The sequence below is a fragment of the Propithecus coquereli genome, unplaced genomic scaffold (genome assembly GCF_000956105.1).
Source record: "Propithecus coquereli isolate 6110/MARCELLA unplaced genomic scaffold, Pcoq_1.0 Scaffold14, whole genome shotgun sequence".
NCBI classification, from domain to species: domain Eukaryota; kingdom Metazoa; phylum Chordata; class Mammalia; order Primates; family Indriidae; genus Propithecus; species Propithecus coquereli.
Window position 1 is genome coordinate 9,146,804 of NW_012138302.1, and position 27,827 is coordinate 9,174,630.

Genomic DNA, 27,827 nt, shown 5'->3' on the forward strand with positions numbered 1-27,827 from the left:
TATATATATAAAACTAGCCTCTTAAATAAGTGGTCATTTTTGCAGGGGCAAGAACTTGCTCAAATGTGAAAACATTTGTCCATGATTCATATAATTATGCTCGAGGTTAGAGTTTGCTACCATGAAGGCTACAGGCTTCACTTTAGATTTGTGTCTCACAAGCCCACAGAGGTTCCAACATCAGGCTGGTTTTTGAAATAATTCCAGGGTGACCTAAGCCATTAAAAGAAGACTCAGCTGGTGATAAAAGGATCTTGGTAAACATGATCATCAACTTGACAAACACATTTGTTTGGAGATGTATAACCCCTGGTCTGTACCCCCATAAACTGAATTTTCTGAATAGTTTAGTATACCCGAGAGACTACACATCTTGCTCACCATCTGGTTATCAGAGAGTTCCTGTTCTTCCTGTACTTGCATAGCTTGGCTGATGATAGCATGGGAAAATAAATCAATTACACTGGTCGAGAAGTAGTTAGCAAAGACCTGAACTAGTATTCATAACATCTGGAAATAGGATTCAATAAATCAGATTTTTTTTCATATCAGGTTTAAAAGATATTCTCTGTGAAATAAATCCAAACACACACACACACCCCCATGGGCAAACACATGTTTCTTCATACACACAGGCGGTGAGATAAAGTGGGGCACTGTACCCCTTGGAAAGTGTCTATCTTACCAAGTCAGAAATCTGTTCAGTTCAATCTCTTACTCAGCCTGCTAGCTCTGCAAATACAATGTTAAACATATTGATACTGTACAATGGATCATCGTCGATGGTTTCGGCATTGTGAAAACAAAGCCCGTAGGAGTCGGTGCCTAGAGACCTCCAGTTGATAGCTAAATAGTCAATACGACCCCAAGGCTAAATGGGTAATTCACTTGTAAAAACTATGTTCTTGCTTTTCATGTTCATTGGAAATGTGCACCTTTACTCCCATCACGGTTCCCATGTGCCCAAGGTTTTGATGAGAGGAGATATGTTGAAGAAAGTGATGAGCATTTAGGAAGAGAGGAAGCCCCGCGTAGGGGCAACACACAAACAACCAGTAGGAGACGCGGACTTGGTTGGATGGAGCTCCAGCTCCACCACATACTCATGACGAGGTTGGCCCGAATTAGTTAACTTCCCTGGGCCTCAGTTTTCTTACCTGTAACATGGAGTTGATATTCCCTATGTTTCTTTCCAAGGACTAACATTGTAAAATTATTTTTTTTTAATTAAAGCACTCTATAGAAAAAAGGCAAATTGGAACATGTCATTTCCTTGTTTAAAATTCTTCAACAGTTCCCTGATGCCTAATGTAATGGTTTCTAAACATTTTAATTGTGCATGCCACTCCTTAAAATGTCTTTGGCATGCATTCCCAGCACATGTCTATTTAATACTTTATATACATGCACTATTGAATTTATAAATTATATGCGTATATGTCAAGAAACATACAAAAAAGAGAATTTAAACAGAATGAAATAAAAATAAAGATAAATTCTAAAATTTTCTCCATACCCAATGGACCAACTTGTTTGACATAACCTGGAGCATAAGATCCCATATGGAGACTAGTAACATAGATGATAAAGTTTAAGCTCCTCGGCCTGGCACAGAAGGGAGTTATGATTTTTTGGTCCTCAGTTTCATCTCTCCCTTTTCCCTGCCTCAAGCTCAATGTTCCAGCACCTTCTTCCCATACCATATTGCTCAGCTCTGAACCATATTCACACTGTTAATTTTGTCAGCATATCCTTCACTCAACTCTTCACTAGGAAAACACTTTCTCATTGAAGGCAAGATGGGGACCAGGTTGCTTACCTAGTCCCCATCCTCCCTTTCTTTTTAATAATGCAACTTTCATTTTATTGGAGGTTGCAATGCGAACAGTGAAAAATTTATCTTCTTCCAGCTTCCCTTGCAGATAGTGATATTCATGTAATACAGTTCTGGCCAGTGAAATGTAGGCAGAAGAGACTGGGTGAGGTGTCAGAGATCACATCAGAATGGAAGCAGAATCCATTAAAAGACACACTTTTGCCCTCTGTCCTTGTCTTCCTTCTGCCTGGAACATGGACTTGATACTGGAGACAAGACAACAACACCAAAAGAGCAGGTCCTGTGGTGAGGACAAGGGTGTTGGGTGCAGAAAACCGAAAGGAGGGCAGATGAGTAGAGGTCAGAGATCAAAGGGAACAATGGTGCCAGAGGGGAGGCCTCATGGGGTTTTTGGTTTTTGCCCTAAAAGTACTGGAAAGATTTGGGAAGGTTTATATTGGGAAGTCACAGGATTAGATTTTCATTATAAAATGCTCGTTCTAGCTATAGTGTGCAGAATGGATTAAAGACGGCAAGTTCTTGTCAGTCACAAGTATTAGAAGCCTGTTGAATAGTCCAGGTGAGACATTACGGAGACACAGATGTGGTAGCATTTAAAGGTGGAGAGAGTTCATGGATTACAAAGGTATTTGGAGCACAAAGCCGACAGCACTGGGTAACTGATCAGATATGGGGGGTAAAGGAGAGGATGGTGTCAAGGGCTTGCAGAACAGGGAGGTACTACTATTCACTAAGATAAACAAAACCAAAGAACAATCTTTCCCCTGTGCCTACAGCCAGAAGGCTGGGCACTGCTGGGGAAAATCACACCACAGAGCAGATTCACAATAAATTCACGACCACCCCTCAGCAGGGTTCTTGGCAACTTCTGACAATCCACCAGGTTTTCCCTAATCATCGTGATCCCTCATTCTCCCTACCTTTATTTTAAACCTTTCCATGCTTCTCAAACTTGCAACTCCCCCATCATCTCACCCCTTACTTGACACAGAAAACAGAAGTCACGCAAAGGGAAGTCCCTCAACTTCACACTTCCTGGTGTATGCTGCTCCCCAGATCCACGCCCATCTTCATCTTCTTCCCCTCTATGAAAATAGAACGGCTATACCCCAAGGTCAATCCCTTCTGCCTTCTCTGGACCCTTGCAGTACTGATTCACCCTTCTCTCTCAGTATCAGGAACTTAGCACTCACTCCTGGAACCTTCCCATCAGCAACTAGACAAGCTCAAGCTAATCTCTTCCATCTTCCAACTACCAACCAAACAACAGAAGACTCCATCTGCTGCCAACTCTCTTCCCCTCCCAGTGACTGCCTCCATTTCTTTCTCTTTCCCTTCCAATCAGATGTCTTAAGAGTTGTCTACATTTGCTGACTCTAGTTCCTCATCTACAATTCTGAGTTCTGACATCTGACACACTTGGCTTGAACCCAGCTATGTGACCTTGGGTGATTAATTTCTTTATGTCTTATTTTCCTTCTCTATAAGAAAGGGGGATGGGGCGAGGTGACTAGCTATGTCACGGGGTTGTTGTAATATGATAATGCCCATGAAGTACTTGGCACAGCATCTGTGCTAAGTAAATGTTAGTTGTAGCTACTGTAGTAATTACAATTTACTCCCCAACCCTATCCTCTGCTTCCACTATTATAATAAAGTGGCTCTCACTAAGATCCCCAAGGCAGTATATCAAATGGACAATGCCCAGTCCTCATCTCATGTCCTTTCTTAGCATCCCTGGAGACTGTTTCCTCCCATTGTAAACTCTCTAGGCCTTACCCTTACCACCTCCCTGCCCTTGGCAGATACACCCTCAGCCTCCTCTGCAGGATGTAGGCACATCCCTACCTGGCCTTGAAAGTATGGGAATTCCTCAAAGCTTTTTCCCGGATCCATTTCTCTTCTCCCTCTAGAGTCTAGCATACATATCTACAGCTTTAAATATCATCTACACGGACAACTTCCAAATCTTTATTTCTAGCCTTACCTGTCTTCTCAGCACAGACTCAATTGCCTATTCTATGTTTTTATTTGGATATCTCAAAGGCATAAACTCATTATCATCCCCTCTTTTACTTGTCTTGACTCTCCTCTGAAGCTTGTTGGCATGTGTATTCTCTAACACTTGGTCATTCATTTACTAAATATCTGTTGAGTACCCACTATGTTCCAAACTTTTTTCTTTTTCTTTCTTTTAAAGACAAGGTCTTGCTCTGTGGCCCAGCCTGGACTGCAGCAGCATGCTCATAGCTCACTGAAGCCTCAAACTTCTAGGCTCAAGCAATTCCCCCTGCCCTTGACCTCCCAAAATGCTAGGATTACAGGCGCAAGCAACCATGCCTGGCCTGTTTCAGACTCTTTTCTATATGCTGCTTTATCTTAGAAAATATTTCAGGCAGCTTATAACTAGTAGGAAAAGATAAAATAAGATAAGCGGGATTAAGGATTAAATAAAACTGGCCGGGCGCGGTGGCTCATGCCTGTAATCCTATCATTCTGGGAGGCCGAGGCAGGCAGACCGTTTGAGCTCAGGAGTTCAAGACCAGCCTGAGCAAGAGCGAGACCCCGTCTCTACTAAAAGAATAGAAAGAAATTAGCTGAGCAACTAATATATATATAGAAAAAATTAGCTGGGCATGGTGGCACATGCCTGTAGTCCCAGCTACTCGGGAGGCTGAGGCAGAAGGATTGCTTGAGCCCAGGAGTTTGAGGTTGCTGTGAGCTAAGCTGACGCCACGGCACTCTAGCCTGGGCAACAGAGCCAGACTTTGTCTCAAAAAAAAGATTAAATAAAACCAAAGATGGGAACAAAATGAATTGAGATGAGGCTAAAGATTTATACCCATGGCTTACAAATCCACCATAGATGAGTCTCAGATTTGCTTTAAATCCTCAAGCAGCCAAAAGGGCGAGGGATATCTTGTCAGTTACTCAACATGAGGAAGAGATAGTAAAAGTAATTATTCAGAAAAACTGGGAGAAACCAAAAGTAATTTGGGAGCTCAGATCAGATACAATTTCTCCTGCAAGGCCCACATGAAGAGGTCTCTGTGTTAGGTTATCAAAATTACCAAGTCTACCTAGTATTACTTTCCCAATGTGTCTGGTGGTTGAACTGAGGCCCTCAGAGGCTAAGTAAATTCTTTGATACGAGTCACACAGGTAGTAAATGGCAGGGTCAGGATTCAAACTCATGCCTATCTGGCTCCAAAACACATGTTCTTTCCATTAACCTAAAGTACATTTTAGAAATAAATTCCCCTCCCCCAGCAGCTCTGAGTCATCAACAGATCTCTATACACAATGTCTATAACAGAACAACACATGACATTGCAAAAGCTTCATATCTTAAAGATCCTCTGGCAGTAAATTGAAAGTACAGATGCTCAGTCCTTGGTAGAAAAGAATGGGAGGAGGGAAGCAGAACATCAGGGATTAATAAACACCGTAAAATCATTACCTGGTCCCTTAAGTAGCCTCTGAAGTAAGGGTGGTGGGGGAAAAATTGCAGTAGTTTTTTCCCCCTCCTAATAGATTGTACATTTCAACAGCTAAAAGGGTATGAAAATTTAACGGAATTTTTAATGTCTTTCTAGGTTTTATGATACCACAAAGAGATCATCTTCGTTCTCGTCACCACAAGAACAGATGGGTAGCAGGGGTGCTGAGTCCATGACTCACCACCTCCTCACACCCACAGAGGCTGTCTGAGCAGCAGGCAAACTTGTGGGATCAATAGGGTTCATGGCAACGCAGGGTCTGCCAGCAAACCGTGGAGTAGGCCATCAGTCAACCAGTGACCTGCCACCCCGACCACTGCAGCTCGCTGATATAGATGCTCGGAAAGGTTACCCTGTGCTGGGAATCGGAAAAGGTCATGGGTATCTCAGAGTCACAACTCCACAGGACTGGGGTGAAGGGCACTGCAGAGGCAGAGGTAAGGGCCACCTCAAAAGCCAAAGTCACCACCTATCAGCTATGTGGCTAAGCAGAAGAGCTATGGCATGTCACATGCAATAGAGGCAGCCAGCCACTGAGAGTGGCTGTCTTTCAAGAACATTGAATTAAGTGACCTCCAAATGGATGACAATAATGGCACGACATCAGATGTCCAATCAAGATCTAGAAGCAAATCCCAAATTAATAATGTTCAGAATAAAGGAAAAAAACCCAAAATTGAATTGTAAATTTTAATGGGATTAAAACACATGCAGCTTTGCAAGGTGTCATACTTTTCACTCATTCTTCTCCCAGGATTTCTAAGGAGCTCAGTGGTTCTACTCCTTGGAGAGCCACATCATCAAGCTTCTTCTCCCTGTGTTACTTCAGAGGAAGGGAGGAAGGAACCTCTGAGGCAGCACTTATTTTCTGCGATCTCAACTAATCTCCTCCAGTCAGCACGGAGGAGTGGCCTTGGTGTTGGACAGCTCTGGATTAGAATTTAGCTCCACAATTTGTGAATATTTTGACTTTGAGCATGTAATTTCATGAGACTAGATAACCCAAGACTGTTCAACTGTTTCCCAAATTTACTACCTCTAACATATCTTTTTCATCTGGGTCACTATCCTATAGATGCACTTTTTTGCCAACTGCCTTTGTAAGTGTGAAGCCCAGAGTCAGACCAGGATCAGGGCTCTTGCTGATCTTGCTCTGAGCACTGCAGTTGTATTAGCAAAGCCCTGGCCTGGGAGGCTGTGCAGCCTTGTTGTCAGATGTGCAGTCTCTGGAGTAGAACTGTCTCTGGCTCCATTATTTACTGTGTGACCTTTAGTAACTTACTTAACCTCTCTGCACCCTAGTTTCCTCATCAGGAAAATTAATACAATAGTACCGACCTAGACTGGTTAAGGGGACTAAATAAGCTATAAAGCATCCAGAAGTGACTGATTAATTTCAGATATGACACGTGCTAAGAAGAAAATATAACAGAGAAACAGAATACTCTGGAGGAGAAGAGAGTGTTAGCTCAGGTGGTAAGGGAAGGCTCTTCTCTGATGACATCTGAGCTGAGAGCTGAACAAAGAGAAAGTGATAGCCATGTGAATATTTTGAGAAGGGCCATGCCAGACAGAGGGTAGAGTCAGTGCAGAAGCTACATACACTAGAAATATTTGAGGGACAGAAAGAAGGTCATTGTAGTTGGAAGGTGAATCAGTGGAGGTCTGGTAAGCAACAGAAGTCAAAGGAGAGGTCACGTAGGACATTGTTGAACATGGCAAAGAGTTAAGATATTTTCTCCCCCAGGGGAATAACACAATCTGATTTACATTTTTAAAATATCACTCTGGCTGCTGTGTGGAGAACAGATTATCAGAGGAAAGAACAGAAACAAGGAGATCATTTAAGAGGCTGGCACACAAAGCCAGAACAAGATGAAAGCACTTTGAACTAGGATAGTAAGAGTGAAGAGGGGTGGCAATGCCTTGTTCTGAGTCCATTTGGGAGCAAAGCACAAAGGACTTGTTGATGGATTGAAGATAAGCTGTACAAGAGAGAAGCAACAAGAATGGCTTCTAGGTTTGGGTCCTGAGTGATAGGGAGAATTGGGGTACCCTTTACTGAGATGGAGAAGACCAAAGGAGTAGCATGCTGGGTGGCTGGCCTCTAGAATTCTATTTTGGATATCAATTCCCCCATCCACCTATGCATCTATCAAACATGTATTTAGTGATGATGCTACGCAGAGGAGATAAATGGTCTTAAAAAATTGACAGCCTAATCTACTTTTGTACCTCCCTTAATCTTCATAATTTACTTATTAATCTTCATGATATACAATTAAGGCTCAGAAAGATCAAGCATCTCACCCAAAGTTACACATGGCAGAGATTGCCTGGTTTGCAGAAAACAGAGCCAGAACTGAAGTCAAGCCAGTCTTATTCTGGTGACCAATCTCTTAACTATTAAAACAGGCAACTGCTAATACATTACTTTTTTTTCTAGTTTATCTACATCAGTAGCTTGAGAGCTTGATTGGTATATTCCTAGATCCAAATGTCCTTGGATACTTACACAAAGTCTAGTTCCTGCATTGGCATGGCTGAAGACTGGACAATGGATTAGGTGAATTCACCTATGTAAGGTTTTTCCTCAGTGATATTCTTATAGTGGTTAGTCTCATTCAAATGACAGCATCCAGATTGGCTAAATGGCCAAAAGTTGTTCCAAAAGCTGAAACAGGAGAGATGGCATGGAGTAGTGGAACCACCACAGGACTGGGGTTCCGAAGACCTAGTTTCTGGTCTCACCTCTGCACTAAAATGCTCAAAGACCAGGGAAATTCACCTCACCTCCCTGAATCTCAGTTCTTTATCTACAAAATGAGGGCATTAGATAGAGTAAAATCTTTATGATCCCTTTCAGTTCTGTTAGTCACTGATTCTCTGGCAGTAGGCAGAAAATATGGGGGTTGGCCTCACTTTTGGGGGACTTCCAATCATCTTCCAGATACCATACTGAAAGGAGGAGCAATTCCATGAAATCTTATATACAACGAAACCTCTGAAAGCCATTACCTTGCATTACCATGATGTGGTCATCACTGCCCTTGCCTTGCTGGTTCTGCAGGGCTATTCCTGGAAGGGCCAGCAGCTGAAACGGTACTTCTGGGAATCTAAGGGGCGGGGAGCACAGTGTTGGAACAGAGTGTTGAGGGAGTGAATATTCCTGTCCTCCTGATGCCAAGGTGCACTTAAAAATGATAAGAGCTAATATTTCTACAGGCTTCATAAACCACGCTGTCCTGTGACATCTGATATCTCATTTTAGCTTCACAACAAACCTTTATGGGGTGGCTAAGGGGTAACATGTGATTATAGAAAAGAATTAGGCTTAGGACAGACATACACACACACACGCACATACACACACTCTCTCTCTCCCTCTCTCATCTTCATAGGAGCTACCAAACTTCTAAAATGTCTCTTGCTACCTTCAGTTTTATTTACAGCATTGGCAAGAGTACTAATTACAACCATCTCTTGGGAGGAACGGCGCAAGTCCTGCTATGTTGAATCTATTACCGGTGGCCCCGTCTTCAAGGAAGGACAGAAGTCTCATTAGAAATTAGCCCCCAGCTCCCTCTTCTGCCCCTCCTTCCACCATTCCTCCTCACCTCGATCCAGGTCCACTAAGCTACAGCCACACCCAATAGTTTTCGGACACCCCACGTACTTTCCTGCCTACACCCGTGCTGTTTCTTCCTGCCTTGGAAAGCATTTCCTCCATTTTCCTGATAAATTTCCATTCATATTGTACAGATACATCTCAAATACCACGAGAATACTTCCTTGATAATACCACCGGTGCCAGTGACTTCCTGCTCTGCTTCCTCATATAGTACTTTGGACATCTGTAGGCTTATTGAAAAATTATGAGATTGCTGACTCATGTACCCACCCCTGCCCCAGCAGACATGAAATCCCCAAGGGCATGGACCACAGTGGATTCACTTTTGCATCCCCAGTCCTTAGCCCAGCCCCCGGCTGGGTGCATGCTTGACTGCATGGCTTGCTAACTGGCATGGAGACCTCCAGGCCACTCTCCATCAGGCCAAGTTTGATTTCAAAGGGTAAATTAAGGCAGTTCAATACTCAGAAGATATTTGCCTTCAAGTACTGGAAAGACCTTGTGCTATCACTTGGACAGAAAGAAAAAGGGCGATAAAATGTTGGGGTGAGACCAAAAGCTCAGGGCGAAGGGCAAAGGCAAAGCCTGGTCCAGAGAACTGATGGGGACGGCCTCCCTCAGGACATGGGAGGCAATGGTGTGACAGGCCCCAGATGGCCTAGAAATGGCTGAAATTACCTGTGGCCAAGGATTCCTCCAGCCCTCCCAATATTAGTTAGTATAAATAGCACCTGTATCACATGACACATAGCAGCAGCAGCAGCTCAGCAGAGCTCTGGGGACAGAAATGATAACAGTGAATTGCACAGCTCCTTCACATCCAAGTGAAAACAAGCTTCCCATTCTAAAGAGCGAATGGGTGAGTCCTTGTAAACAAGTCCAGTTCTACTGGGAAAATCAGAACATTGAGTATTAATAGCTTAAAAAGGATTCTATAATACCCACAACTATAGATGGCATTCCTGACGCAGGCTTCCAACAGTGGTCATGATGCATGTGTTGGTGGAAACCCCTTAGGTACACTTCCACAAGGGAATGTTCTCTTCTCTCCCCCAAGACGGAGCAGTATTGATATGAACACTCCCATCTCCTGCTTCTATACTCTCACTTATTCCACATACAGGAGGAGAAATCATTTAGTTGATCTATAAGACTTGAAAGAATGTAACATCCATGAGTCTATATTAAACAGGAAGTGGAACCACAGCCTTGAAATGGAGTCAGTGCTGGCTTGGCATGTGTCTCTGCTATGGTTTGAATGCCCCACGCCCCCCAAGAACTCGTGTTGAAATTTAATCACCATTGTGACGATATTAAGAGGTGGGACTTTTAAGAGTGATTGGGCCATAAGGGCTCTGACCTCAAGAATGGATTAATGTTCTTATCTCGAGAGTAGGTTCCTGATAAAAGTGAGTTCGGTCTTCTCTTGCCCTCTTTCACTCCAGCGTACCATTTTGCCTTTTTGCCTTCCATCATGGGACGATACAGCAGGAAAGCACCCACCAGATTCCAAGCAGACACCAGCACCATGCCCTTGGACTCCCCAGCCTCCAGAACCATAAGCCAAATTAATTTCTTCTCTTTATAAACTACACAGACTCGAGTATTCTATTATAGCAGCAGAAAATGGGCTAAGGCACACTCTCTTCTGAACCACCTGTCCTCAGGCCAGTGAGATCTCTGAGTTCATGTATCTGACAGATCAAGTGAAGCCTGCTTCCAGCAAGTACAGCTAGGTTTCTTTTCTCTTTGTCCCAGCTTCTTGGCCTGCCAATGACTGGGTAAATCAGTTTCATGCAGGTCCCAAGGTCCAGCCAGATTCCAAAAAGAAAGAGGACACCACCCCTCCCCCATGCTCTTTAATTCAGACTGACCAAAGCCAATACTGCACTTTGCTTCAGGTGGCTCTGTGAATTGTCCTCAACTGGTTAGACCTTAGAGCAAAACAGTGGTGAGTACTAGCATATTTATGTCATTAGTCAAGATTCTTATTTACAATTTTAAACCCACAGGACAAAAATATCTAAAATGCAGCTTCAGTTACTGTTGGGTTTATTTTACTATATGGAAAAATGTAATTCCCAGCCTTTCTAAAATAAGTGGTTGTTGTTTTTCTGTAAAGGAGCCTGTAACATTTCCTAGCATGGAAAAGTCCCTGAGAGATTTGCTACAGGAGTGAAGTTGGACCACAGCTATCACTCAATTTGGGGTATATCTTCCATGGGGTCCCTTCTTAAGTAGAGGGTATTGGTGAAAGATGACTGTGAACATGGAATTTATGAAACATATTAGCAGTCTCTCTGTCACCTAGTAGTACCATTTAATTCAGAGAATTTATGGAGAGTCTACTGAGTGTTAGAGACAAATGAAGCCAAAAAGGGACTTACTTATCAAATCCTTCACTCAAACATATATTTACTCATTCAACAAATATTTCATCGGTATCTACTATGTGCCAGGTGGTTGTGCCCCTGGCATCTGATGCCTAAAATACAGTCTCATAGAGGGAGAGAAAACCAGTTTAAAAAAGCAGCCTCCCTGCTCTCAAGAAACTGTCTTCTTCCAAATATGCTTTATCTTTGTGCTTTATGTTCATTTCTGCCTCTCCCCTAACAGTCAGTAACTCTTTCTACTTGGGCTTTACATTTGTTCTTTGCCTGGCCTCCCTGATCCCAAATAAGGAATGATCTACAAGCTAACACATTGAATTCTTTTATATTAATATAACAAAGCTTTCTCAGTAATGCAAATAATCACGCTATAATCAGCCATGTTGCACACATGAATTTTCATAAAGTGGCCTACCCCAATAATACAACAAAGCACTTTTCCCAGGAAGTATAAAGGCAACTGGGACATGCTGAAAGAGAGCCTGGATAATCGATTAGAACAGGTGGGACATTGCTTATCTTCCTAAGGGTCTCTTTTCCCTGCTGATCTCTTCCTTCCTGTTTGCATTTCATAGATGTTTAGGATTAGATAGGTAACCTGGGAATGATTCACATGGAACTGAAGGTCAAAATTTATGGACACAGATCATTTTATTGGACACAGATCATTTTACTGGTAGGGGTATATAATCCCCCTACCAAAAAGCTACATTTGGGCTTTCTCCATCATCTCTGAACATTAAATCAACTAGTGTAGTTTCAATTGTAAAGAAATGTTCACAATATTCTTTTGATTCACGAGCTGTTTTTTCCTTACTTTGTATAATGTTCTCAAACCAAACCATCCAAATATTCCCTTGAATGAAGGCATTAGGGAGTAACCTTTTAGCTTTGGAAACTTGCATGTAGTTACTTACAACACTCTCAATTTTTTCCCCTGTCCTTGAAATGCACCATATAAATATTGCATTTGATCCTTAACTTACACTTCGTAAATAATTTATTTCAAAAATATTCCTCCATAAGACCATCAGTTGCTGAGGTGTTCAGTTTTCGGGGAAAGCATTTATTTACTGCATGAGCCCAGGAAGGCTGGTAAAGACTTGGCTGAAAGCTCCACATGGAGCGAATTATGGTAATTGTATTAATGCTCAAATCCACGACGCTCAATGCTCAAATCTGCTAAAAGGTTTTGTACTACATTGCCCACATCTTGACGGGCAATGAGGCCACTGGAAATGTTTAACACTTCATAGGGAGGCTTCTGAGATTCATTTTTCATAGTTCCAAGAATTGCTAAAGAATGTCTGGAGGTACCTTCCAGAGGAATTTCTGAAAGTCATAACACAAAACAAACATCCTCTCAAATACCTTCTGCCTGGGGTTCAGACTGAAATTTCAAGCACAAGTCATCAGAAATGAAAATCAAAGGAAACATCACACAATTAATTTTGATGAATGGGTATGTTGTAATTCATGTACAGCAATATTCTGCTTAATGATATGTCTCCTTAGGATACCCATTAAAAATCCATTAACTTAACAGGCAAAATCTAATAAAGTTACTCTGGAAATTTTCTGCTAGATTAACATTATGGACTTGTAATGAATATTTCTTGTAGGCATTGCTCTATTAGGAGAGCTAATATACTAATTAAATGTGTGTATTGTGTGAGGTGGGAAAAAGAGCAGAAAAATGTAAAAATAATCAGAAAATCAGAGTTGGACTCAAGTTGCCAAAGATGGTACTAAAATCAGTAAATATCTTTACAGCTTTTGAAAGCAAAGAGTGCTGGCTTCCCAATACCAACCACCTCAATTGTTAATTTAATCGCTTATTAATCAAGTAGTAATTTAGCTAGGAAAATGTGCCATGCTAGTACTGGTAATACAAAAATAAATAAGTGAAAGTTCTTATGTCAAGGAGCTCATGGTCTAGTGTAGAATCAAGACATAAACAGGTGATCAATATGTACTATAATAAAAGTTATTTTCAACATACCACAGGAATAAGCAGTAAAGAAAAACAACCTTTTTGGGGGTGTATATAAATTTTAAAAATCACTTAAAAAATTGAGTAATTGAAGCTGAAATTTGTATTCCAGTAAAATATCAGTTCCTTCTAGGCCCTCCCATTGGAAGGGTTTCAATCTTGACTTATTTATTGGTTCTGCGCATAGACAAGTTACTAATCCGATTCTCACCTGTAAACAGGGCAACAGTGCTTTTGTCAGTAGTTGTGTGAACTACATGAAACAAGGTTATGTGAAAGCACACAGAGAAATGTGCCTGGAACACAGAAGGTGCGCTTTACTACCTAGTCATTGCCATGTAAAACTGGGAGTCTGGGGCCCTAAGGCCTAAGTCAGGAACCACTGGCTCATGTTCTAGTTTCTGTCTTGTTCCTAATTCTTCTAATTTTGATCTTTTCAGTTTTATCCTTTCCTGTCCATACACAGCCTTGCCTTTTGCCATGAACCTAATTCACAAAACTGGTTTCCTAGCACTGACTGGAAACAGTCCGTATATAGCCCCTTGATTATGCTATTCTTGGCTGCCCCATGCATCTCCCTCGGTCTAGCCCAATTTCTGATTCTATACTTTAACGCAGATTTTCACAGCATACATCTCTGCTCAGTTCATATGAGTCCTAAGGCAAGGGTCTACTAGTCATTGCCATCACATCATAACTGACTTATCTCTCTTAGAAAAACTGGGCTGTGTTCCTGTATATTAATTCATACAAAAACAAAAGAAACAAAAATATAAACAACAATAACAAGAAACTCCCCACAGATATCTTCACATATATGTACACATGATCACTTATAATTTTTTTATTCTTTTACCTATTTTGCTGTAATTATCTGCAACAAAGTCTTCCAAACCAACCATCTTCCAGAAACTGTCATCCCAGCCTTTGTCTGCTGAGTATGTCCATTTGCAGACCAGGGAGCAGAGAGACCTATGAAAATGGGAGAGAGGAAGAACCAATAATATGAGCTAGGCTCCCTATATATTTTGCCGAATACCTGACCAGATATCTGCAGTAGCATTGAAGAAATGGATTAAACCAATATAGATAATTATACATCACTATGCAGATCAAAAATCTCCATATGTACCCGTTAATTATTGACAGCATCTTTTTTCACGTTCAAAAGTCTTGGCCCTTGATCAAACTGTGTATATGAATATTTGTATTTATATCTATATTTATATATTTGTGAGACAGTTAAAAATTATAACACTGATAAGCTGAATTAATTATTATTAAATTTTAGATATCATATTAGCAGTTGTGGTTATGTTAAAAAAAGCTCCTAGCCAGGCATGGTGGTGCACACCTGTAATCCCAGCTGCTCAGGAGGCTGAAGCAGGAGGATTGCCTGAAGTCTAGAAGTTTGAGGCCAGCCTGGGAAATACAGTAAGACTCTATCCCTTAAAAAAAAAAAAAAAAAAAAAAAAAAGCCAAAAAGGGGCTCTTTATCATTTAGAGATACATACTGAAAATTTTAAGTACGAAATAATAGGATATTTGGGATTTGCTTCAAAATAACATGAGAAGGGGAATTGAATGGCATTGTGGTTAGGGCAAGATTAGCCACGGATTGCTGTTGGCTGTGGGGCTGAGTGTGGGTGTTCCCTTCTGCTACTCTGTCTACTTTTTTTACATGTTCAAAATTCTCTCTAATAAAAGAGTCTTTAAAAGTGCCAAATATATATAATAAATGATATGGTCCTTCCAGTCTAAAGCAATGGGTGAAAGACTTGAATGCTGGCAGCTGTTTTCCTTTCCAGCTTCATTTCTCATTAATTCATCCTTAATAATCTACATTCCAACAAAAAAAAATTATTTGAAGTTTTCCCAAAAAAGTCATATTTTTACACACTTCTGTGCATTTATCCTACCCCTATTAGGGTAAGGAAGTTGGGAACACTCTTCCTGGCTTCTTCACCCTTATAACTCAAACTCTTACTTTAGCCTCGGCTGAGACTCCAGCTCTGGGCTAGGTGCTCCTGATCCCTCAGGGCATGAAGTACATTTTCCGTCATAGCCCTTATCATACTATGTAATTAATTGCTTCTTTATACATCTTCCCTATAGTGCTACTGCCTTCTAATCTGTTCTCCATATTGTATCCCAGGCAAGCTTTATAAAATAAAATCTGCTATATCAATGTCTGATGTATTAATAAACCCCATCAGAACAAAACCAGCCCCCCAAACCTATCCCTGTATCATCAGTATCTCATCCACATTCAGGTGTATGTCAAGCCACAACAAATACTGACAGAACGGAAGCATTAAAGAATGAATATGGTTTGTCTGCCTCCTCACAGGTGAACGGTAAACCTGCGGAGCTCATACAGGTTTTAAAGATAGCCCAAAACCTATCTCACAGGTGCAACAGTCTATGTGAACCTCATAGATTTACTCATTCCCTCACACACTCAATAAATATTTAGTATTCAGCTACTACACTCCCAGAACTATGCTACGCCCCAGGGAACAAGTGGTATGCAAAAGACTTGATCCTCTCCTGTTACAAAGGCTGAAAATTTAATTGGGGAGACAGAAACTGATCAAACAATCACAACTGAAATCAAATACCAATAACCATAAAATGTTCTGAAGGAAGTGGGGGGAAAAATGAGTACCTTTAGCAGAAGAACCTGATATAATCTGGTGGGGGGTATATCCAGGAGGGCTCCATAGAGGAGGTGGCACTGAGTAAGGCTTATATGTCTTTTGAAAGCCAACAAATGTCATTTATCATTAATGATTTTTTAGATATGATACAGATGGCAGAACATATTGAGCTGTGCTAAACAGCACAAATCTATTGAAGGAGTGTTAACCCCAGTGGAAACCTAATATATAGGTGCTAGATTAGTCACCTTATTTAAGCAAGATTTTTTTTTTTAAATGTATAGAGAAGGCAGCCACCTATGTAATATGTTCTGAAGAGTACACAATAGGCTAACTCCTCCTGGCACAATGTCTGAAATTTCAACTTTTTAGGAGCTCTAATAGCCCACTGGAAAGAGAAATACTATGGATCAAAAGACAGTATAGACGAATTGTTCCCAAGGATCAGCCACACAGGACCACTCCTCCATCCCCAAATGCCCCATTCATACTTGCAGACTGCTGTGCCTTTACTCTGACTGTTCCTTTCATCTTCATCAATTATTGCTCCTTTCACCCATTCTTGTCTGCTTGGCCAAATCCAAGTCATCCTATGGTCCAGTTCCAATGTCAGCTCCTCTGTGCAAGTTTCCCTACTACCTTCAAACTAAACGCAGGGCTCTCTCCCTTGAGGTACCATTAGAAGTTGGAAATATTGCACCGTAGTTTTGAACAGCCGAAGCAGGCTGAGTTCTTGGCCGCAGTCTCCATCCCTCCACGTATTCACATCCTTTGCCATGTAACTGTGCAGTGCTGCACCTTCCCCTCCTGCCCCCATGCTGTGGGCAGGACCTTGTTTCCCACCTCTAGACTTTGGATCCTGCCATATGACTGGACTTGGCCAAAAGAATGAAGCAAGAGTGATTGCACGCCAGTTCCAGTCATAAATCAAGAGATTTTATGTGTTTCTGCTTGTTCTCTTGCACCTCTGGCACTGCCATGAGCAGATCATGCTCGGCTAGCTCACTGGTCCCATGAGGAGGGTAAGTAAGAGCTACGTGGAGCAAAGCAATAACCAGCCAAGACCAATGGGGGTCAAACACCTCCAGGTTGTCTTGGATCAACCTGAATCAGGCAGCCAAGACCCCAATGGGTGAGTCCAGCTGAGACATGATCTGGATCACACACCAGATCATAGCCTAATGAGCCCCCCATGAGCCAAGTAAATGACTGTGTTAAACTACTGAGCACTCATTGTGATTTGTGACAGAGCAAGAGTTAAACAACTCAGCACTTCGCAGTGTAACTAAGTAATTCCAAGTAGATTTTTTCCCCAATAAAGGGAAGGATAGGGATGTCTTAGTCCTCACAGGCAAGTTAGAATAGGTGGCTAGAGAGTATGCTTGGAGTGAAGACGAGATAGGAAATTTTATGGCTACACATGCCTTTGGCAACTCCATCCTCCATCAGGATTATTCAAACACCATTAGGGTCCAATTCATTTAGGTCCTTTTAAATCAAACTGGTGGATTATATGGATGAGCTTTTAAGCAGCAGAATTGTCAAAGTTTAGAGAGTACACCTGAGGCCACAGGTTCTCCAGAACTCACCAGGAGAGGAAGTATGGGACTTTGTTTACCCTGTTAATGGGTAAAGGCAAGGTACTAATAGTAGAACAAAGGGTTTGCCTCTCCCTGAGGCTTCTGTTCAGACCAGGGTTTTGACATTCCCCAAAGTATTAAATATCTCAGTGGCCAACTTGACCTCCCCCATAGCTATTCACCTTCAGGCAAGCTGTACCTAACCAGCCCATTGTGCCATGCCCTGCTCCCTTGGTTTATAGGATTAGAATTAGAGATGGGGCCTTAGAGAGTCAGGGGTTGCATCACAGGCTGAACTCAAGGTCAGCAGCCAGAAAGGAATGCTGCTTCTGCCCAGGTCACTCTAAGAGGAGAGAAGGGGCTGCTCACTGTTGGCTGGTTGGTTCACTGCCGGCCAGAATGCCAGGGCAGGAACTTCTGTACCTTTCACTGCTTTCAGATTCATTAATGCCAACAGAACTCTGAAAACCTATACGAAGTTCCAAATAACATAAACCAAAGAGTAGGCAAAACAAAAATAATAAGTAACTTAGCGGGGACTAGTTCATCTGAAAGAAGATCATATAGAACATCTCTAAAAGGCAAGTCTTATTAAAGTAGAAACGAAAAAAAATTGGAAGAACACATCAAGAGTGAAAACAATGAGAAATCAGAAGAAGAATGCAAGAAAGACTTTCTGTAACTATAAACACTGAATTTAAGTTTAAATTTAAAATTTACAAAGAAGAACTAAAAAAATCACTGGAACTGATGAAAATCAAATTAATACTCTGGAAGACCAAGTAAATGAAATATTTACTACAAATAGCAAAGAAACAGAGAGAAATAATGATGGAAGAGATAAGAGGCTTGGAGGACAAATCCAGCAGCCCAGCATGAGAATAACAGGAATTTCAGAAAAAATTTAAAAAGAGAAAGAAAAGAAGAACAAATGAGGGAGATACAATTAAACGAATACAGTGCTAGATATTTTATTATACTGAGCTGAAGTAAGACTGTAGATTAAAAGCCTCATTAAGTTCAGGAAGTGAATCCAGGAAATACCTGAATTTCAAGAGTAAACAGAAAATTATACAAGCTTCCAGACAGAAAGAATAAGTTACTTACCAAAGCAAGGGATTCAGACTAGCTAAAGGAATTCTCATTTATAACTTTGGAATTTTACCGACATTGGAATAATGTACAGACTGAAAAGAAAAACTGATCCAAGAATCCTATACCCTGACAAAATATTATTCAGCTGTCAGGGGAAAAAGAAAAACATTTTCAACATGCAAGGATTCAAAAAGTAAACTTCCCATATACACTCTTTGAGGACAATACTTGAGAAAGAACACAACCAAATAAAAACTGGTCCAGAGCAGCTATCTCAACACGGTAGAAATCAAAGACTAGAGGAATCTGTAGACACTGACATTCTCTCTGCCATATATACAAATACATGAATGTATGTGTATAAACATGCTTGCATATATACACACATGCATACACATATACACATAAATACACACATATTTAAATCTAAATAGATGTCTATAATGTAAGCAGGAATTTGTAATATTGAGTTTTCTTAAAACACAACAGGCATGCTATATACTCTAAGAAAAAACCTACCATTTGATCCAGCAATCCCATTACTGGGCATCTACCCAAAAGAACAAAAGTCACTCTATAAAAAAGACACCTGCACCCGAATGTTTATAGCAGCACAATTCACAATTGCAAAGATGTGGAAACAACCCAAGTGCCTATCAATACATGAGTAGATTAATAAAATGTGGTATATGTATACCATGGAGTACTATTCAGCTTTAAGAAACAATGGTGATATAGCACCTCTTGTATTCTCCTGGATAGAGCTGGAACACATTCTACTAAGTGAAGTATCCCAAGAATGGAAAAATAAGCACCACATCTACTCACCAGAAAACTAGTTTCACTGATCAACACATAAGTGCACATATAAGAATAACATTTATTGGATGTCGGGCAGGGGGGAGGGGGGAGGAGAGAACAGGTATATGCATACACAAAGAGTGCAATGCGCACCATCTGGGGAATGGACACGCTTGAAGCTTTGACTTGGGGGGGAGGTGGGGCAAGGGCAACATACGTAACCTAAACATCTGTACCCCCACAATATGCTGAAATAAAAAAAAATTGCAAAAAAAAATAATAATAATTTTCAATTATAAACATGCATTGCACTAGAATAAAATCCCATGGGGGAAATGGAATAGAAACACCAGTTCACAGAGAAAAATAATGTGAAGTTTTTGACTGTTAAAGAAGAAATGGTTCTTGTATTTTAAATATGGGTGATCATGGCTGTTAAACGGTGCTAATATTCAAAAAAAAAAAAAAACCTAGTAATAACCTGGAACTGAAAATATTATGTAAGCAAAACCTAAAAGTCAGAGACTAGAGAAGGGGTACACAGGAAAAGTACCATGGAATACATATATATGTTTGGACAGAATATAAATATAATGTTGGTTGTAAGGAATAAGAAAGTAATCACTAGTGGAAATGAAAAGCTTAGTAGAACTCTCTACATAACAAGGAATAAAAGAGAATGAAGAGAAAATTAACAAGCCAGTGAAACTAAACTAAACCAAACAAAATTTTTTAAAGGAGTGGGGGAGGCAGGAGGAAAGGGGTGATGTAATATAAATAGAAAATAAGATAGACGAAATAAAACAAATATTTCAGTATTACACCAAATGTGAATGGGCTGAATTCCACAACTACTTAAAAGATAAGAATAATCACATTGTAGTCATAACTAAGCTATATATTGTTTATAATTCAGATTGCTTCAATGTGATAAAAATTCCTTTTAAAAAAGTTCTACTAAGAAATAATACAATTTTTAAATAATACTATAAATATCAAAGTACAATATAAAATCAAAAATATCAAACAATACAAAGAACATTTCACAACGACAAAATACTCAATCCAAGAAGAAAACTACCAATTATAAAATTTTATGAACCAAACAACATAGTGATAAATATATGAAACAAGAGTTAAAAGGACTTGAGAAAAGACAATTCTATTTAAAAATTTCAATTTCAGAATTTGAAGAAACATGTAAATTATAAGAATAAATAACTATTATTATTACTACTGAGGAATTAAAGAGTATAAATACAATCAACAAATTCAATTCTATATATTTATATAAGATGAGGGAGAAGTAGAATGCTTTATAAAACAAGCAGAGATCAAATGCGTTAAGTGGTATTTAGAGAGAAATTTGGAGTTTTAAAAACTTTTATTAGAAAAGAAGAATGCCTGAAAATTAATAACTTAACTAGCCAATTTAGGAATTTGTGAAAAACAGTAATAGATTAAACTGAAAGAAAGATTAAAAAGGAGTAATAAAGATAAAAGGAGATGTAAGATATAAAATACCAAGATAAAATTCAGAGAATCAACAGAGCCCAAACATGGCACTATGAAAAACAAATGGAATGGAAAAACTGGCAAAACTGAGCAAGAAAAAAGGAAAAAAAGATAAAAAATAAAAAATATAATAAATGAAAATAGAGATTATAGCTATAGATAAAGCAGACATTAATATTAAAAAAATAAAAGGATAATATGAACCAACATTATGCCAGTAATCTGAAAATTTAGATGGTATAGATAATTTACTAGAAAAACAGAACTTACCAAAACTGAGTCAAGACATCTTAATAAACTTATTACCATTAAAGGAATTGAGTCAGTAGTTAAAAATCATCTCTCAAAACTTCAAGCCCAAATGGTTGTACTAGAAAGTTCTAACAAATGTTCAAGGAACAGATCACTCCAAAGTATTTCAGAATCTAGAAGAAGGAATGCTCCCCACATTATTTGAAAAGCTGGGGTAACATGTTACAAAAATGAAACACAGATAACATGAGAAACAAAAACCCTAGGCCACCCTCACAGTATGAAAGTGAGCACAAAAATTCAAAATGGGACTTACCAAATTTAATTTTTAAAATGTGAAAAAATACACTATGAATAACACTCAAGGATGTTTTAATAATAAGATATGTAGGAATGTATTTTATGAAAGTATTTTATTAAAGGAGAGAAAAATGATCAACTTATATTAAAGAATATGAAGTTAATTACCACATCAAGAAAAAAACTCTCACTGAAGTAGGAATAAAGCTTCTGCTTCCATGATGGAGCAATAGAGATTGAATTTTACCTTCCTGTGTTAAACAACTAGAAAAGTAGAAAAGACATATTAAATAGCTGTCTGAGACCTTGCATAAGAGGCAGCACAGGAAGAGTGACCCCTGAGAGAGGGAAACAAATGAGGTGAGCCCTAAGATCATCCTGGCTTTCTGCCTGGGGGCACATGCCAGGCCACAAAGCAGGATGGGGGATCCCAAGGAAAGCACAGTAACCTCATGCAGCTGAGGAAATGAAGGCCAGAATTCAAAAATCTTGAGGCAGCTGGAAGCTGCGGTGACACAGACCTCCAGAGAGGAAGGAGTGATGCAGAAAGAGGGCTCTAAAACTATACACAAGAGCCCTCTTTAGTCTTTGCTGAATGCTAAGATGCACATATGCACACTGAAATTTCAAGAGATCTGGTAAAGAGTGACTGGAAAGCGGGAAGCTGAACAGTTCTCAGAGTCCACAAAGGGCTGGGAAGCACAAGAGTTACCAAAAATCAGACTCAAAAGTCCTTGGTGATCACTCCAGGCAATCAGTAGAGATCCCAGAAGAAATAAGCCCTAGAAGTGTGGCTAAACTTTCCTGGTAGAAAGCACTAAATCTTCTCTAACACAGTTTAAAAAGAAGCCTCCGAAGGATAAAATCAAACCAAAAGGATATTAACAGCCTACCAGAAAAGAATAGCTCAATATGTCTTAAAAGGAGACAACAAAATCCAGACACTCAAACATAAAATTGACAATGTCAGCATCCAACCAAAAATATTTGAAAAAACAAAGGCACCATTTTTTTTTCTGAATTTGATAAAATCTATCAACCCATAGAGCCAAGATCAATGAAGCACACACACAAAAAAACACATCAAGACATGCTATAATCAAATTGTTTTTTAAAAAATTACAAGATGAAAATCTTAAAAACAGAGGGGAAAGAAAAGACATATTACAGAGGAAAAGGGGGGAAAAGTCTGCAAACTTTTCACCAGAAGCAATGCAAACTAGGAGAAAATGGAATGACATCTTTAAAATGCTGAAAAGTTTAAAAAGAAAAAAAATTAATCTAGAATTCTATATTCAGAAAAAATCTGTGAACAATGAATATGAAAGATAGACTTTTTCAGACAAACAAAAACTGAGAGTATTTCCAAAAAACTTGCATTGTGAGAAATGATAAAGTTCTTCAGAGAGGATGAAAATGGACAATATCAGAATTGGTAAATACATGAGTACATATAAGAGACATAAATTTTGCATTTTTAAATTTATTTAAAAGATAATTGGCTTTAAATCTTTATCTTTAAAAGATCCAATTGAGGGCTGGGCGCAGTGGCTCACACCTGTAATCCTAGCTCTCTGGGAGGCCGAGGCGGGTGGATTGTTTGAGCTCAGGAGTTCGAAACTAGCCTGAGCAAGAGCGAGACCCTGTCTCTACTAAAAATAGAAAGAAATTAATGGGACAACTAAAAATGTATAGAAAAAAATTAGCCGGGCATGTTGGCGCATGCCTGTAGTCCCAGCTACTCGGGAGGCTGAGGCAGTAGGATCGCTTGAGCCCAGGAGTTTGAGGTTGCTGTGAGCTAGGTTGACGCCACGGCACTCACTCTAGCCCGGGCAAAAGAGTGAGACTCTGTCTCAAAAAAAAAAAAAAAAAAGATCCAATTGAAAAAAAATGGCCAATGTATTGTGGAGCTGATAATATATGTGCAAGCAAAACATATGGCAATAACAGTATGAACCATAGGAAGATATGAAAGTATATTATTAATATATGCAATGCAGTGTAAAATTAGTTTAAGGTAGACTGTGTTGAAGATGCATAGTATAAATCCTAGAGAAATTGGTAAAAGAAAAAAAAGGAGGTAAAACTAATAAATCAATTTTGACAGTAAAGTAGAATACTAGAAAAATATTTAAATAATCTGGAAAAGACAGGAAAAGGGAAAAATTACATAGAATATAAGAAACAAAGAAAAAGCAAGTAGCAAGATAACAGATTAAAACCCAACCATTAAATGTAAATGGTTTAAAAACCTCCAATATAAAGGCAGAGATCGTATGGCTGGATAAAAATAAAAAATAATACCCAACTATATGCTGTTATCCCAGCCCCAAGAACAGTGCTACCCTGGCAAATTTTGAGAGCTCAATGCATGTTTATTGAGTGAATGAAGAAAAATCTTCAGATCTCAGGTAGAGAAGGAAGTTTTCAGGTTCTTAATCACTTTTTAATTGCTTGTATTATAAGAAACATTTTAAATATAAAAACAGAATAGATTAAAGAGTAAAAGGATGCAAAAAGATATTCCATGCAAATACTAATAATAAAAAAGCTGAAGTGGCTATATTAGACAAAGTAGACTTCAGAACAAGAAATGTTACCAGGGATAAAGAGGTACATTATACAATGATAAAAGGGTCAATTGACCAAGAAAACTCATGAGTTAAAAAAGAAATCATAATTTTTAGAATGGCAACTTGAACTTAGCTAAGGTTAGATGTTTTTCCCTCTGTTTTAGCCTAGAACTAGCAAACATGCAATGTAAAAACTGTACATAAAATTAAAGATTGATAATGGTATCATTATGAATATGAATATGGCCACCTTGTTTTTTTTAATATAAGCTTGCCTGAAATTCAGTGGTCTTAGCAGCTCATGTTGATGAAAGGATCTGGCAGATTGAAGGAGGAGAAAACTGTGGGCTTCCTACATTTTATACTATTTTAGGCATGAGTGTGTATGAGTGAGGAGGGCCAGGAGACACTGAAGGATCTACCTCATTAGCATAAAAGGATGTCATTATTTTATTTTGTTTCAATTATGGCCTTCTGGGAATTTCAGTATATAAGGCCTGGTCACAACCTTCCCCAGCAAGGGCCATATCTGCCTTATTCATCATGTTATCCCAGCCCCAAGAACAGTGCTACCCTGGCAAATTTTGATGCATGCATTCACTCAATGCATGTTTATTGAGTGAATGAATAAAAACCTTCAGATCTCAGGTAGAGAAGGAAGTTTTCAGGTTCTTAATCACTTTTTAATTGCTTGTATTATAAGACCTAGATCTTTAGTTACTGTTGTGTGTATGGGCCCTAGAAGAAAGAAAAGTTAGATTCTTGGAGTGTCTGGGGCAGCAGCAAGCAGAACACTGGGTTTACTGTATAGCCCATTCACCTCAAAAGAACAAGGAAAGCCTTCTGAAGAAGCATTTTGCCTACCTCACATTCCTTCCATCACCTACTTTCCAAGACACAAAAACATCCAAATCTCTAACAGATCATTTTTCCTATTTCAAAAAATTCAAAAACAAAAAAGAGGCTTCCAGTTAAAGATGCCAGATTAACTACACATGTTGATCTCTACTCCCTTTAAAAATCCCAATAAAATGGCTGTATAAGAATATCCCCAAAAGGCAAAAACCCACAATGACAAAGACAACAGGACAGACGATGACAGTATCACAAATACGAAAGCCAGAAAACACAGATGGCTGAGTAATAACTCTCTTTGTAGACTTGAGAAAGATAAAACCTAAATAGCAGTGGGAAAACCCCAGAAGCAACATGATTAGCCTGTGGAGACCCAGAAAGGCTCAGGAGGTGGTGGCATTCAGCACCTCTGAAAATGTGGATAGAAGTGGGTCTAAAAATAGCAGGATGGTTCAAAGTCTGTTTGGGAAGTAATTAGACCCCAGGTGACCTCACTATGAGCAATGGGGATACCAGCTCTCCCACACCTGGAAGAGGACGACTAAGGCTCACCCTCTCAGAGAGTAGGGCATGAAGCCCAGGTGAGGGTAGGGGTACCTTGACAAAAACAGACAGAATTAATTCAGGGTCTGCTTTTTTACAGGCCAGCCCTCAAGCTCCTTTCCCCAACTCAGCTCCCAGAGCTCTGACTGCCAGGTTACAGCCTGAAGATTTATTTTGGGAGAATCTTACCAGTGAAAAGAAATGATGGAAGGCTAACTGGGAGAGCAGAGTATGCAGAAAGGATAGCCCAGCCAGATCACTCTAGCCTTAGGAGGATTAAAATAAGGGGATCTAAGTGAAGCTCGTTTTTGATGATAAATAAGTGGTAACTTCTACAATTATCATCATCTTTGTTTTTAAAAAACACATTTGATCAGAAAAACATTTATTGAGGGTCCAGTATATACAGATCAGAGTTTTCCCAGGCAGACAGGAGCCTCCAGTCGACGAGAGAAACAAAGAGAAAGAGTCACCAAGATCCCAGCCACACTCCAAAGACCACGGAGCAGCTTCCGCAAGAACAAGGAGAACTTCATATTCTGCTTTTACTCAGAGCAAGGCACACATCAAAAGCACAGGCCTGCCGAGTTCCAGAGGCCTGATCATTCTCATGTATTTCTGCAACAAGGTTTTATAAAAATGAAGTCGGCACTGTTGCATTATTTATATGCAGTTCACTGTATTGACATTGCCAGGCCCCCACTTTCAAGGGAAACCTTTTGTTCTCTGCTTGGGGAAGGCAGAACCTGGAAAGTCTCAATCGAAAAAGCTAGTGAATAACAGAATAATTAGAGCTGAGAGCAGGGATAAATTACCAAGATATTCCTGACTGCAGCCTTTGGTATATCACAGGCCTCTGATAGCTCTATTTCTCCAAGCCAGGCAACAGCCTGAATTACCAGCCCTGAAGATACAGCTCCTGGGGAGATATAATGACTCGGACTGGATTTCTAATTACATCAACAAAGAGACCAAGAGGGCCTTATTTCTGAAGAAATGCCACTGCACCAATCGGGCTTGCTCCTGTTAAAGAGCTGTCAGGTTTCAGGCCTGTTACTATTGGCTCTGTACTTCATCAAGACTTGCTGACAGGCCTGTGACAGACCGAAATAATATATGCAATGATGCAACGCAGGGCAATATTAAATTGCCTTTTTAGTTAGACTTGCCGATAACATGGTTCAAACATGGCCATGACAATATGGGGAGCATGAAAAGACTGAATAAATAATCGCGTGGAGGGAATTTTCCCATGCCCCCAGAAGAAAGAGATCTAAAAGTCAGAGAACAAAAGATCCTAAAGTTGCCACCAAAATATTCGAAGATCTTGGTGAAGGCCCTGGATGCATGCATTTGGATTTGCCCCCTAAAAAACAGAGATGGTACTAATTACACAGGCAATGAGAGAAAGCGTGGGAATGAAGGGGGAAAGGAAAGAAAACAAGTGGCAGCTTACTGAGTTCCGGTTACACGTCCCGGCATCGTGCACACGAGTTTCATGTGAGTTACTGAATGTCATAACAAACTTGTGAGGATACCATCAGTGTCACCATTTGATAAAAAAGGACACTGAGGCTCAGAAGCCTAAGTCACCGGAGGTCACACCATTAGGAAGGAGCAGGGCATAAGTTCAAACCCTGCCCTGATCAACTGAAAGTCTACACTTGTTAAATACATGTTTATTCAGTCCCACTCATGAAAAGATATTTACAAAACGCTGCAAAAGCCAGTTAGGATTTTAATTTTGTTTGGCTTTTAGACCACTTTATGATTAATCTCTGGCCTTAGGAGCATCTAACAAACATCAACTTCAGAATATTCTTCAATATAAATAAGCACGTGAGCGAATTATAAAACATCTTTTCTTGATAAGCTATGATTATCTTCACAAATTCTCTTAGTAATAACTATACTATGCTATAGCTTAGCACAGTACCTAGCACACTGTAGGCACTCAACACGTATTCTTTTCCTTTTTCTTTTATGAGACATTGTTAAGAGGTGTTGAAAGGCATGGTCATTTCCCTCATACTAAACATCCCAAACTGCTCTGCCTGATTTTGCTCAGAGATATCATCTGCAGGTATTTGATACTTCAAACCCCTGAGAATATTTAGCAAATCATATGGCTCTAGTCTTCCTATGCTATCAATTTTGGCGTAGGCTCTAGAAATGGCCTCACTCTTCTCCAATGGTACAAAATGTAAAAGCATTGGAAGCATTCTTCCCTTCTCCCTGTTTGCTCTCCCTTTATCAGGACTCACTGGGCTCCAGGTGACTGCAGTTGCCATCATGACAACAG

At 39.8% G+C, this 27,827-nt stretch overlaps 1 protein-coding gene across 4 annotated transcripts in view; it reads right to left on the reverse strand.

The window, feature by feature from the left end:
• Positions 1-27,827, reverse strand: part of FGGY (FGGY carbohydrate kinase domain containing) — a 394,984-nt gene that overhangs the window by 227,775 nt on the left and 139,382 nt on the right. For all 4 annotated transcript variants that reach the window (XM_012639482.1, XM_012639483.1, XM_012639484.1 and 1 more), the window contains exon 6: positions 14,208-14,323. In XM_012639482.1, coding sequence (XP_012494936.1) covers positions 14,208-14,323 — 116 coding nt within the window. The remainder of the gene's footprint in view (positions 1-14,207; positions 14,324-27,827) is intronic.